The sequence below is a fragment of the Mus caroli genome, unplaced genomic scaffold, assembly GCF_978045245.1.
Source record: "Mus caroli unplaced genomic scaffold, Mus_caroli_1 scaffold_3, whole genome shotgun sequence".
Lineage (NCBI taxonomy): Eukaryota > Metazoa > Chordata > Mammalia > Rodentia > Muridae > Mus > Mus caroli.
In genome coordinates, this window is record NW_028227258.1 from 71974667 (window position 1) to 71988878 (window position 14212).

General features: G+C 46.7%; 1 protein-coding gene and 1 non-coding gene across 2 annotated transcripts; both read left to right on the forward strand.

Annotated features, from left to right (window-relative positions):
* Positions 1-8945: 8945 nt before the first annotated feature.
* On the forward strand, positions 8946-12855 carry Aqp10 (aquaporin 10). The gene is given in 8 exon segments (XM_085836063.1): positions 8946-8998; positions 9000-9039; positions 9731-9757; positions 11040-11112; positions 11296-11433; positions 11525-11639; positions 11865-12083; positions 12660-12855. Coding segments are annotated over 8 exon segments (861 nt in total).
* On the forward strand, positions 9283-9445 carry LOC115030707 (U1 spliceosomal RNA). Its single transcript, XR_003836306.1, has one exon. It is a non-coding gene; the product is annotated as a U1 spliceosomal RNA (small nuclear RNA).
* Positions 12856-14212: the final 1357 nt, after the last annotated feature.

Consider the following 14212-nt stretch of genomic DNA (forward strand, 5'->3'; position numbering starts at 1 on the left):
CTGACCTCAGCCCCTAGTTGCCCTCTGTGCCATCTATTCTGGGGCAGCAGTAGACTCAGAAGAGGCTCAGGCTGGGTGGTGGTGGCACATGCCTTTAATCCCAGCACTTGGGAGGCAGAGGCAGGCAGATTTCTAAGTTCGAGGCCAGCCTGGTCTACAAAGTGAGTTCCAGGACAGCCAGGGCTATACAGAAAAACCCTGTCTCGAAAAACGAAGAAGAAGAAGAAGAAGAAGAAGAAGAAGAAGAAGAAGAAGAAGAAGAAGAAGAAGAAGAAGAAGAGGAAGAGGAAGAGGAAGAGGAAGAGGAAGAGGAAGAGGAAGAGGAAGAGGAAGAGGAAGAGGAAGAGGAAGAGGAAGAGGAAGAGGAAGAGGAGGAAGAGGAAGAGGAAGAGGAAGAGGAAGAGGAGGAAGAAGAGGAAGAAGAGGAAGAAGAAGAAGAGGCTCAGCCGCCATGTTCTGGTCTCCCCTCAGACAGCTGTAACTCTCTGGTTGTTCTGGCCCCACCTGAGCTTGGTCAGACCTTTCATTCCCACCAGCCAGGCAAAGGATTCCCTGCCGGCTGCACCCCAGTACACAGACCTATGGAGGCCAGCACTGTCTTAATTTTATCTCTTCCCATATATAGTTCATCCACACGTAGATGAACCTGTGACATTGTAACTTCATCTAGGAGGGTCCATTTGTTGTCCTCCAAGGCCAGAAAGTCAACAAGAAAGGGAACTGTCAACCTCTCTATGCTCCACTTTACTTGGTGCCATCTCTGTCTGTCTGACTGTTTTCTTGCCTTTATTCTTTCTCCCTTAGTCCAGACCCCATGTAAATACTTCCTTCTATACCACCATGAACATTTGAGGTCCCTTAGATAGGCATATGGGAAAGGTTCCCCAACTGCCTGTCCCTATAATTATCCTCAGCCAGTTGTAAGCAGTTACATGAATCATCACCCCAATTCCCTAATGGCAGTTAGGGTTACCTCCCCATAGAGAAAAACAAAGAGGAGAGAGAAACCAATCAGGTATTATAGGGCTGTATTGGTCAGCATTCTCTTCAGGAACAGAACTGAGAATGAATCTCTATAGAGATATAGAAAGGGAAATTATGGGCTGGAGAGATGGCTCAGTGGTTAAGAGCACTGTCTGCTCTTCCGGAGGTCCTGAGTTCAATTCTCAGCAACCACATGGTGGCTCACAACCATCTGTAATGGGGTCTGATGCCTTCTTTTGGTGTGTCTGAAGACAGCTACAGTGTACTTACACAAATAAAATAAATCTTAAAAAAGAAGAGAGAGAGAGAGAATTTACTAGAGTGACTTCCAGGCTGTGGTCCATCTGGACCAGCTATGGCTGTCTACCAACACAAAATCCAAGAATCCAATAGTTCCTCAGCCCACCGGGCTGAGTATCTCAGCTTGTCTTCTGTATATGTTGGAGTCCTGAAGACATGGACTCTAATGTAGCAAAGGAATTGGCTTGACAGCAAGATACTTTGAGCATAAGGAAGCAAAGTTAGAGCACTTCCTCCTTCTTGGCCTTTATGTAGACTGCCACCTGAAAGTGTGGCCCAGATTGAAGCTGGATCCTTCTACCTCAAAAGATCCAGAATTTTTAAACTTCAGATGTGGTCAAGCTGACGCCTAGAGAGCCATCACAGGGGCCTCAAAAATGAGCAGTTTTGATTCTTGGCCACCAGATGCTGAACGTGTTCTTGGTTCTATTGGCAGTTCTGTATGGCCAGAGGACAGATGTAGTGAGTTTTTAGGAACATGGATACCTGTTGTGGTCTCTTGCTATTTTTCTTCTTTTTTTTTCGAGAGAGGGTTTCTCTGTGTAGCCCTGGCTGTCCTGGAACTCACTCCATAGACCAGGCTGGCCTCGAACTCAGAAATCCACTGCCTCTGCCTCCCAAGTGCTGGGATCAAAGGTGTGTGCCACCACTGCCCAGAGATATTTTTCTTCTTTAACACAACAGTGAGAGTCAACATGGCCGCCTGGAAGTTATGTGAGTGGTATAACTCAAGCCCTAGGCCATTGTCACCTCATGGATAGGGCAATGGACCTTACTCCCTTGCCTCAACCCAACAAGACCTACAAGCCCCTAGACTGGGCCCTGTGTGACCATCCATCTTTACAGCCTGCTTGCTTCCTGTCTCTTACACACTCATTTATGAACATCTAGTAAATTCCTTTCTAAAATCCACTCCCATTGTATGAAATTATTCTTTGAGGGTTTTTTTTTTTTTTTGTTTTGTTTTTTTTTTGAGACAGGGTTTCTCTGTATAGTCCTGGCTGTCCTGGAACTCACTCTGTAGACCAGGCTGGCCTCAAACTCAGAAATCCACCTGCCTCTGCCTCCCAAGTGCTGGGATTAAAGGCGTGCGCCACCACCACCCAGCTGGTTTTTTTTTTTTTCTTAAGATTTATTTATTATATGTAAGTACACTGTAGCTGTCTTCAGACACTCCAGAAGAGGAAGTCAGATTTCCTTACGGATGGTTGTGAGCCACCATGTGGTTGCTGGGATTTGAACTCCAGACCTTCGGAAGAACAGTCGGGTGCTCTTAACCACTGAGCCATCTCACCAGCCCCTTCTTTGAGTTTTTGAAACAAAGTACACACAAGCCCCTTTCTGGGGCAGCATTGGTGGCTATTGATTGTCCACATTCCTAGGCCCTTGGCAAGAAAGTCTTTGTTGTTCTCAAAGACACCACATTTTGTCTCTGAGTTGCCATTTTCGTTTTGAGCCAAACATTCTAAATGTAACTTCAGTAGTAGAAGCCGACTTGATATAAGGACTTTTATGTAGATCTTCTGTGTAACGATGTTAACTAAGCCTGTTTGTTTGTTTGTTTGAAAATATAGGGTCTTGCTATGTAGACCTGGCTGGCCTAGAACTTACTAAGTAGACCAGGATAGCCTTGGACTCATAGAGATCCACTGGTTTCTGCTTCCTGAATGTTAGTATTAAATATGTGACTCATCACATCTAGTCTGAAAGTCTCATGTTAGAAAATGCTCAGCTGGGCAGTGGTGGTATACACTTTTAATCCTAGCATTTGGGAGGCAGAGGCCAGCCTGGTCTACAAATCAAGTCTAGAACGGCCAGGGCTACACCGAGAAACCCTGTCTTGGGAAAAATAGAAGAGAAAAAAGAAAAGGGGAAATGATCACCATGACCCCTCCTTACAGCAACGATTCTAAACTGGAAACAAAGTAGACTGAGGAGTTACAGGAACCAGATGCCCTGAGGAGCTTTTAGGACTCCTACACACACAAGCGACACAAGCGATGACTAATATTGTCAACTTGACAGAATAATGTAGGAGATGAGCCTTCAGACACATCTGTGACAGATTCTCTCGATGAATGTCTGGCTGTACCTATGTGGGACTGTCTTGATTAGGCTAACTGAGGTGTGAAGACCCTTCCTTAAGAGGGCAACACAATTCCTCGGCTTGAGTCCTGGATGACCTAAAAAGGAAAAAGTTACCTAAGTGGGAGGAGCGTTCGCTGCTCTCTGCTTCCTGACTGCAGATGCCATGTGACCCATTGCCTCAAGCTCCTCCCACCAGGACTTTCTTGTCACAGTGGACTAGACCCTTGTACTGTGAGATTAAAATAAACCTTTTGTCACAAGCAAAAAGGTAGGTAAGCTCACTGGTACTACAAAAGTTATGCTGAGAGTCATCACACACCATCCACAGGCTAAATTCATAGCTACAGTTCTAAGCCTCTCTCCCCAGGGCTGCTCACCGGTGAGATCAGTCTTTCATGGTGGTCTCCAGTTTATGAGTCAGGATCCCAGGGGAGGCTCTCCAGTCACAGGCAGATCAAGGTGGCATCTCTGTAGTGTCTCCAGCAGTCCTGAAGATGTGCAGAGCACTGCTTTGCTCTTGGTCTCTGATTATATACTGTGCACTGAGCGTTTCGGGGTTCTAGGACTGTGTCTGGCTATCTTGAGTGAGTGATGTCCACGGGTTCTGATAATCAGGTGCAGCCGTGGCTGGAGTTTCTGACTCAGGTATTCTTCCGTGTCTGAAAGGCATTTTTTTTACTATGCTCATCATGCTCTTTCTCCCTTAAGCTGCTCTTATCAGCACTTAAAGAAACTAATGCAACATGTAACGCAGCAAAGAAAGCAGGGTTAGGCACAGAGAGCAACTCACACACCAGGTACAGCCAAGGCCTTGGTTGGTCCTATTTATTGCAAACTCTGGCGAGTCATTGACCCTTTAGAGCTTTCCCACATTGAGGTAAAACAACAACAACAACAACCAACAACAACAGCAAGAGCCAGGGGCTCTGTATTACTGCCTCAACCAATCATTGCCCATGGAACCCAAAAGTAAGGCATGGAACCTTGGGTGAGGCATTGACCTGTCTTGGAAGGCACTGACCAATGAGAGAGGTAGCTGTGTGGTATCAGCAGCTGGTATTCCCAGGAGCTAGGGAGTGGGCATGGCGTTTCTGAGAAGGGATCTGTTTGGAGTTCTGTTAAACAGTACAGATCTGTGATTTTTTTTTTTTTTTTTTTTTTTTTTTTGGTTTTTCGAGACAGGGTTTCTCTTTATAGCTCTGGCTGTCCTGGAGCTCACTTTGTAGACCAGGCTGGCCTCGAACTCAGAAATCCGCCTGCCTCTGCCTCCCGAGTGCTGGGATTAAAGGCGTGCGCCACCACGCCCGGCTGATTTTTTTTTTTAAAAGATTTATTTATTGTATGTATAGGAGTACGCCATTGCTCTCTTCAGACATGCCAGAAGAGGGCATCAGATCCCATGACAGATGGTTGTGAGCCACCATGTGGTTGCTGGGAATTGAACTCAGGACCTCTGGAAGAAAAGTTGGTACTCTTAACCTCTGAGCCATCCTTCCAGCCCAGATCTGTGATCTTCATACTCAAGAGCCCGAGGAAGCACCATCTTGAGTTCTAGGCCTTTCCAGAGTCTACCTAGAAAGACCTGTCTCATCCCTGCACTAACATAAACAATCTTTGCCATAGCCTATAGACTTCAGCCCAGAGTCTCTAGATGCTTGTTGAGTTCTTCACGCATCCAAGTAGCTCAGGGAGCTATTGCACCCATAGGAGAGGCACTGGAGAATATGGGACAGAGGGAACCTGAGTTTGGATTCACTTAGCCACTATGTAGTCACGAGGGAACACCCGGACTCTGTATCTTCATCTGTATGATAGGATCTGCCAGTGTTGGAGGGGAAGAGACACAGCTCCACTCTGTCGCTCTCAATACCATGAGGAGTTCTCCCTAAGTTTTTAGGACTTTGACTGAGATCAAACCAGGATTCATGATTTTGATGCGGAAAAGAGTTTTAGCTGTTGGTGGTGGCAGTGGTATGTGGATCTCTGTGAGTTCCAGAATAGCCAGGGCTACATAGAGAAATCCTGTCTCACCCCTCCTGTGATGGTTTGTATATCCTTGGACCAGGGAGTGGCACCATCTGAAGGTGTGGCCTTGTTGGAATAGGTGTGACCTGGTTGGAATGGGTGTGTCACTGTGGGTGTGGGTATAAGATCTTCACCCTAGTTGCCTAGAAGTCAGTCTTCCACTAGCAGCCTTTGGATGAAGACATAGAACTCTCAGCTCCTCCTGCGCCATGCCTGCCTGGATACTGCCATGCTCCCACCTTGATGATAATGGACTGAACCTCTGAACCTGTAAGCCAGCCCCAATTAAATGTTGGTTTTTTATAAGACTTGCCTTGGTCATAGTGTCTGTTCACAGCAGTAAAACCCTAACTAATACAGAGTTGGTACTGGGAGTGGGGTATTGCTGTGATAGGCCTGACCATGCTTTTATTTGAAAGAATGTGGATTTTGGGATTTTGGATTTGGAAAGCAGTGGAATGCTTTAAATGGGGCTTAATGGGTCATCCTAGTAGGAATATGGAAGATTTTGTTGCTGGGAGTAATTTGAACTGTGTTGACCTGGCCCAAGAGATTTCAAAGGAGAAGAATTTCAGAATGTGGCATAAAGACTGGTTTTGTGGTATTTTGGTGAAGAATGTGGCTACTTTTTGCCCTTGTCTGAAAAGTTTGCCTGAGGCTAAGGTGAAGAGACTTGGATTAATTGCATTGACAAAAGAAGTTTCAAAAAAGCCCAGCAGAGACTTTGTTCTCTGGTTAAGTCTTATGAAGAGAAGTTTGAACAAGCATAGCAAGCTTAGAAAGGAAAAATATAAAATATATGGTTTGAGTATTAAAGGAGTACCAGGAAGTGAAATGGAGCAAAATCTTGTGTTCTAGGAGATAAAGATTAAGGGAGTGGGACCTTGGGGCAAGATCCTACCCAGCTAAATTAGATCCAGGCATGGTGGTACACACCTTTAATCCCATGAGACAAGCATGCTGATCTCTACATTCAGGGTAATCTACAGAGCAAGAACCAGGATAGCCAAGCTTAGGCAATGAAGGATTTAGAAAACATAAAGCTAGTGATAATGTAATAATACAAGGGGATCATATTCTAGTTCCTGTAAGCAGCAGAACTCGGCAGCTTCAGCCATTGTGCCTCTGGCTCTAGAGTTAAGAATGGAAGGAACTACTGGGAAAATTGATGCTGGTTAGCTGGAGCTAAGGAATTAGCGGTGATTAAGAAGAGACCAGCATCGTTGAGGTGAAATCTTCTGGAAATTGTTTTCTGGGAGCACAAAGAAGCTGTGTTCCAGAGATAGATAAGGTTGTAGCTCATGCTGTGGCTGGACTTGATAATGTGTAAGAGTCACTCAGGTGGTACTGCTTGTGAAGGAATAAAGGGATCATGGAGAGAAGCTGAGGCTTAGCACTGTGAGAGGCCAGGGAAGCCCACTGGAGAAGGTGAAGCCTCAGCTGTAGTTGATGGCCCAGGATTGAAGGGGTCATGCAAAGGATTTGAGGCTTGGCACCCTGAAGAGAGCCTATGAGAGGCTATTGGTGAAGCCTAGTTGGAGTGGAACACCCCAGTGTATTGGAGATGTCAGTACCATGGGATGATCACCAAGAACAGCAGCCGTAATGGAGTGGATCAACCTGAGCATAGAGTGCTACAGAGGACAGAGATGGAGAAGTGATGCCAGTCCTTAGGAGGAGTCCAAAAGATCAAGTGGAATCCCAGACACTGAAAGAAGAAGCTGTAACATTGAACTTGCCTTGGAGACTCAAAGATGTTAAAGATGCCAGAGCCATGGGACACATGCTGAGGAAAGCTGCTAACAGGGAGTGGAACCAGCCCAGGAGGAAGCAGTTTGTTGCAGTCAAAAAAGATGAAAAAGGAGTGGAGATCTGAAGACCACTTTGACATCAGCCATAGAGATGCAGAGTTTGGAGTTTGCCCGGCTGGTTTCCTGCCTTGCTTTGGGGATTACAGTTAATTAAGTTGAATGAATCTCAGAAGAGACCTTGAACTTTGGACTTTTAACATTGTTGCAACTGCTATAGACTATGAGGACTTTGAAAGTTGCACTAAATGCATTTTGCATTATGCTATGTTTAAGTATGGTCCCCATAGACTCATGTTTTTGAACAAGTCTATGGGGACCAGGGAGTGGAATGTGATGGTTTGTATATCCTTGGACAAGGGAGTGGCACCATCTGGAGGTGTAGCCTTGTTGGAATAGGTGTGACCTGGTTGGAATGGGTGTGTCACTGTGGGTGTGGGTATAAGATCTTCACCCTAGTTGCCTAGAAGTCAGTCTTCCACTAGCAGCCTTTGGATGAAGACATAGAACTCTCAGCTCCTCCTGCGCCATGCCTGCCTGGATACTGTTATGCTCCCACCTTGATGATAATGGACTGAACCTCTGAACCTGTAAGCCAGCCCCAATTAAATGTTGTTTTTTTATAAGACTTGCCTTGGTCATAGTGTCTGTTCACAGCAGTAAAACCCTAACTAATACACCTCCAGACCAGGATAGTCTCAAATTCATAGAAATCTGTCCCTGCTGAAATTAAAGGGATGCTCTCCCATATCCAGTTAGCTGAAGATTTTATTAAATATTTTTAAACAAATTAATGCATTATTATTATTACTATTATTTTGAGACAGGGTCTTATTGTGTAGTTTCTTTCTTTCTGGTTGTCTTGGAATTCACTATCTATATCAACCTGGCCTTGAACTCAAAGAGCCACCTGCCCCTGCCTTGTGCTGGAATGACAAGTGTGTGTCACCATTCCTGAGTAGATGATATTTTAGCATTGGTGTGGACTTCTCTAATAGAGAGTGACAGAAAATAAGTCATGCTTAACCATAGGTGTGGGTTCCTCAGGGGAGAGTTATGGCCAATTGTCCTAGCAGTAGCCATTTATTCCTTCCCTCACCCTGCTATGGTGTTCATGTTAGATCTTAAAAGGTTGCTATAGAAACTTTAAAAAAAATAGCTCTTATCTTTCTCTCAGTATTGAGGTTAGAGCTCCAGAGGTGCCTTGGATGAAACCAGGAGCCACCAGGATTGCACTCGAGTCTCTGGTTAGAGTCCTAGAAACTGTCAGGTTTTCAGCTGGCAGCACAGAAGGGTCTTAAGCAGTGGCTAGTTGTGCTGGGTTCTTCTTAGTTCTTGAAAAGCTCCAACTAAAGCCCTGGGTGAGGGGCTACTTTTCCTTGTCACACCTTTCTAGTTTACCCCAGGGTTGTCTTTAGGACCAAGAGAACTGATGTGTGAGGTAGGGTCCCTCCCATCAGCCTAGGGGAAGCCAGCCCTGTGAGGAATGGGTGTGTGTGTGGGTGAAGGGCAGATAAGACAGAGCTCGAGCAACCTCCTTACCTTCTAGCTTCTCAAGCCAGAGGAAGGAAACAACCCCTTGCTCCAAGGTTACATGTGTCACTGCTATTCTAGAGCTGAGATCATTGGTTTTTAAAGTCTTTTTCTTATCTTTACCGCTGGCTAGCAATAATTGTGTGTGTGGTAGCTGTGTGTCTGAGCAGACAGAGGGATCAGTGAGCTGTGACAAGTGTTCCCACCATGGCCTGTGCTCTGCTTGAAATCAGGGCCCATCTGCAGATCCGAAGCCCCATGGCAGTGCCTGGTGGAGTTTCTGGGTGCATCTGTGCTCTTGGTAGGTGGGGTGCTTGAGGGGGGTGAGAAGGGAGGCCAGAGTTTCTGGCTCTTCTTCCTGTCGATTCCCCTGCTGATCCACTTCCTTTCACCTAATTTCTTCTCTTTTCCTTCTCTAAGTCTCTCTTTCTTTTACTCCTTGTGATTTAAGGTCTTGTTTTGTATCTTAGGCTGGGCTCCACAGTCTTCAATGACCCTCCCAGTTTAGCCTAGCTTTGCTCTTTTTAAAACATCTCTTATTTATATACTTACCCGGCAGAGGGGATGCCACGATCAGAAAGGTGTTTTCCCAGGGCGAGGCTCACCCATTGCACTTGGGGTGTGCTGACCCCTGTGATTTCCCCAAATGCGGGAAACTCGACTGCATACTTTGTGGTAGTGGGGGACTGTGTTTGTGCTCTCCCCTAAGTAACAATTTTTTCCTATTTATTATATTAATATGTAGCCTTGACTGCCTGGAACTCACAGAGACTCCTGTGACTCTGGGATTACAGGGACTGTGACCCTCGGCCCCCACCTTTCCCTTCACTCGTCTCTTGCCTTCCTTCTTTCTCCTCCTCTGCTTCTACAATTTCCTTTTTCTGTTTCCGTTCTTTGTTAGTTTCTCAAATTTATTTATTTTTCCTGTTGGTTTTCTGCACCCTAGTCTCCTGGGCTCTCCGTCCATCCCTTGTCTTCCCTCTCCCCACCAGCTCCTCACTCAGGGGTCCGTGGCCCAGGTTGTCTGGCCAGCTTTCTGGCTGCTACAGTAGCTATCTCCATGGCAGGCAAGGTTCTTTTGGTGACTTTGTAGGCTTTATCCCCTGGAGCTTGGCCAGTGTTCCGGACTGAGATATGGCTTTGGCTCATCCAGTCCCTCTCCTTCACCTACCTCACTCACTGTTCCTGTTCTTGACTCTAGACTCCTAACTCTCTCAGGCAGAGATCTATGGCAGAGTGTTGAGGATAATTACTATTCTTCTGTGCCTCACATGGGCTCAGGACCTCATCAGCTTCTCTCTCTCTCTCTTTTTTTTAAAGATTTATTTATTTATTTATTTTATGTATATGAGTACACTGTAGCTGTACAGATGTTTGTGAGCCATCATGTAACCACATGGTTGCTGGGAATTGAATTCAGGACCACTGCTCACTCTGGCCCCAAGATTTTTATCATTATATGTAAGTACACTGTAGCTGTCTTCAGTCCCACCAGTAGAGGGCGTCAGATCTCATTATGGATGGTTTGAACTCAGGACTGCTAAGCCATCTCTCCAGCCCAGCCTGCTCTTAATACATGTATTAGAGTGCTTGGGTTGGGCCACCAGACAGTGTGCTGCAGGGGAGGTACTCCTTTTCAGGCATATTTTTTGAAGCGGCGGGGTTCGAGACAGGGTTTTTTCTGTGTAGACCTGGCTGTCCTGGAATTCACTTTGTAGACCAGGCTGGCCTCAAACTCAGAAATCTGTCTGCCTCTGCCTCCCAACTGCTGGGATTAAAGGCGTGCGCCACCACCGCCTGGCTTCAGGGCTTCAGGCTCATATTTTGGTTTCACTGTATGATCCTGTGAACTTGGTAAATCACCTTTTTAAAAAAGTTTTTATTATTATTATTATTTATTTTATGTAAGTACACTGTAGCTGTCTTCAGACACTCCAGAAGAGGGTGTCAGATCTTGTCACGGATGGTTGTGAGCCACCATGTGGTGGCTGGGATTTGAACTCAGGACCTTTGTAAGAGCAGTCAGTGCTCTTAACCACTGAGCCATCTCATCAGCCCAAGATGTATTTATTTATTTATTGTATATGAGTACACTGTAGTTGTTTTGTCTTCAGACACACCAGAGGAGGTCAGGTTACATTGCAGATGGTTGTGAGCTACCATGTGGTTGCTGGGAATTGAATCAGGACCTTTGGAAGAACAGCCAGTGCTCTTAACCACTGAGCCATCTCTCCACTCTGGCAAATCACTTTTAAAAAAGTATATGTTTGGGTGTTTTGCCTGGATGTATGTCTGTGCAAGTGCATGAGGTTCCCCAAAGAGGGCAACGGATCCCTTGTTGTGGAGTTACAGATTGTTTTGAGCTGCCATGTGGGTGCTGATAACCCCAGGTCCTTTCCAAGAACAACCAGTGCTCTTGATCGCTGAGCCATCTCTCCAGTTTTTGAGCCTTGTTTAAACTACGTAATGGAAATAAGCATTGCAGGAGAAAGCATGGTGTTGTGACAGTGTTTGGCAGTGGTACCTAACACTGTCTTTCCCCTTTGATCTTGTGAAGGAGCCCACCTAAACCCAGTCTTTTCTCTGGCCATGTGCCTGGTGGGACGCCTCCCCTGGGCCAAGCTCCCGGTTTACTGAGTTGTGCAACTGCTGTCTGCTTTCTGTGCCTCAGGTGCTACCTACATTCTCTACTATGGTAAGAGAATGTGATGGGGACAGTTGTGGGCAGAGGTGCCTTGCTGTGGTTAAGTAAAGATGGAAACTCTGAGTGTCCCTCTCTCTTGAAGATGCCCTCCAGAACTACACAGGTGGGAACCTGACAGTGACCGGTCCCAAAGAGACAGCCTCCATTTTTGCCACTTACCCTTCCCCCTATCTGTCCCTGAACAATGGCTTCTTGAATTAGGTAAGAATGAGCAGAAGATATGGGAAAGTAAGTCCCACACTTTGCCTTGGTTGTTGGGATCCCAGCTCATTGTTCAGATTTTGGGTGGAATATGGGGTTCATTCTACCTTGGCCCTGTAGCTTCTGCTGCACAGATGGCATAGAGGGGGTGGCACAGTGTGTTTGAGTGACAGAAGGCAAATGAAGCACCTATGTGTCACTTGATGGCTTTCCTTCGACCTCAGGATTCTGGGTACCTGGATGCTGATTGTGGGGCTGTTAGCGACCCTAGACAGATGAAATAAAGGAGCACCTGCAGGTCTGGAGCCTGTGGTGGTGGGACTGCTGATCCTCACCATTGGACTATCCATGGGTGCAAACTGTGACTTTCCACTCAACCCTGCCTGGGACCTGGGCCCAAGGATCGTCACCTACTTTGCTGGCTGGGACCCTGACATCTTCAGATAGGAGACAGCTTCCCTTGGTACAGTCCTCCATTCACCCCTATTAATAGCTTTGTCCACGGTTCTCCAGATTCCACCCCCCCTCTTTTTTTTTTGAGACAGAGTTTCACTATGTACCAGGCTGGCAGAGATCCCTCCAAGTGCTGGGATTAAAGGCATGTGCTACCATGTCCAACCCGAGTTCTATCCACTTACATACTGCTCTTGTATTCTTGGAACAGTGTTCCTTCTTCAGCTGGCAAGTTCTCCCTTCCTTCATAGCTCTCCTGCATCCCCCCCCCTTTCATGCGTATAGTAGGCTCAGAGGCGTCCTTGGGTATGCCATACTACTTTGGGCTTTAGTGACTCCATCCGTAAAAAAGTCTATTCAGTTTATTCTGCAAGACTAGAGGTTGGACTAAATTCTCCTGGGGGTTGCTTCCTAAGTGCTTCCCATTAATGAATGTAACCCCATGTTCACTGTTAGATATGTCATGACAGGAATTAGTGTGAGGACCTGCCTTACTAGTCCTGGCTTATGGGAAGAGGTGTGTCTAAGAGCCACCTCTGACACCTCCCTTTGTATTTCCATTACAGTGCTGGTAATGGCTGGTGGTGGGTGCCTGTAGTGGCTCCTATGGTGGGGGCCACCCTGGGCACAGCCACATACCAGCTCCTGGTGGCTCTGCACCACCCTGAGGATTTAGAACCATTTCCAAAGGTGATGGCATCTCAACTCAAGGCTTCAGACTTGGTAGCTGGACTAGCTCAGCTGGAGTGTAAGCTGTGACAAGGACCAATCTTATCCCACTCTGCAAGAGCACCATGAGCTGGCCAGCACGCAAGACAGATATTCTTGTATTGCTCTGCCAGACCAGGACACTTCTGTTTACCACTCCTGAAGGACTCCAGACTGGTCTTCTACCCTGGGAGCGTCCAGGCACGCAGTTCCTTAAAGGAGCCACCAGAGGGTGTGCACGCTGGCTGCTGGCTTTGGGAAGGTTTCTAGAATCGGGTGGGTGGAGGGATCCAAGGATCCTTTGAGGGGTAGGGCCTGGGAGCTTCTGCTCTCCCTTCTTCACTTTTTCCCAGCCGGGCGTGGTGGCGCACGCCTTTAATCCCAGCACTCCGGAGGCAGAGGCAGGCGGATCTACAAAGTGAGTTCCAGGACAGCCAGGGCTATACAGAGAAACCCTGTCTCGAAAAACCAAAAAAAAAAAAAAAAAAAAAAAAAAAAAGACGAGGTCTCCCTATGGAGTACTTAAATTTTCTATGCAGACCATAACGGCCTGGACTTCAGCGTGTGACTCAATACACCTAACAAGAGTGAATATTTTTTTTTTTTTTTTTTATGATTTTTCGAGACAGGGTTTCTCTGTCTGTCAGCTCTGGCTGTCCTGGAACTCTTTGTAGACCAGGCTGGCCTCGAACTAAGTCCGCCTGCCTCTGCCTCCGAGTGCTGGGATCAAAGGCGCACGCTGGGACGAAAAGCATGCGCCACCAAGCCTGGTTTAAGAGTGAATCTTTTAACAAACAAAACCTAGTTTAAGTTTGACTCGGAAGTGATGGAGCACGCCTAGGGTCTCTGGAATTTCAGGCCTTTCAGAGCTACATAGTGAGACACCCCCTCCCACTGACTCAAAACAACAACAACAACAACAACACAACAAAACCACTTGTATTTTGTGGCATTAGGGATTTGATTTAGGGCCTAGGCAAGGGCTCTGCCTCGGAGCTATCTCCTTGTCTTCTGGCTGCCAGCTCGGGAAATCTCTACGTTTCCTATCTTTGGCCTGACAGGAGTGCCAATGACCTCAGATAGTTCTTCGAGGTGTGTGTGTGTGTGTCCGCGCGCGTAATATACCACCCAAGGGAATGTGGTAAGGGGCAAAGTCAACTACTCATCGTCAGGAGAACCAAGCGGAGAAACTGAGGCACAACTCCCAGTCAATGCAATAGCTGTGCCTTTTCAGGAAGTGAAAGGCCTTGAGATGAGCCAGGGCGAGGAGGGAAGCACAGCAGACACTTAGGCTAGAGAAAAGCGTGCTAAGGGGCTTCTTCATCGCTACTCCCGCATCAGGCTCCTCCCCGAAGATGGTTTCTGGCAGAGAAAGCAGCATTCGCTCGGTTTCTGGCTTCCAAAATAA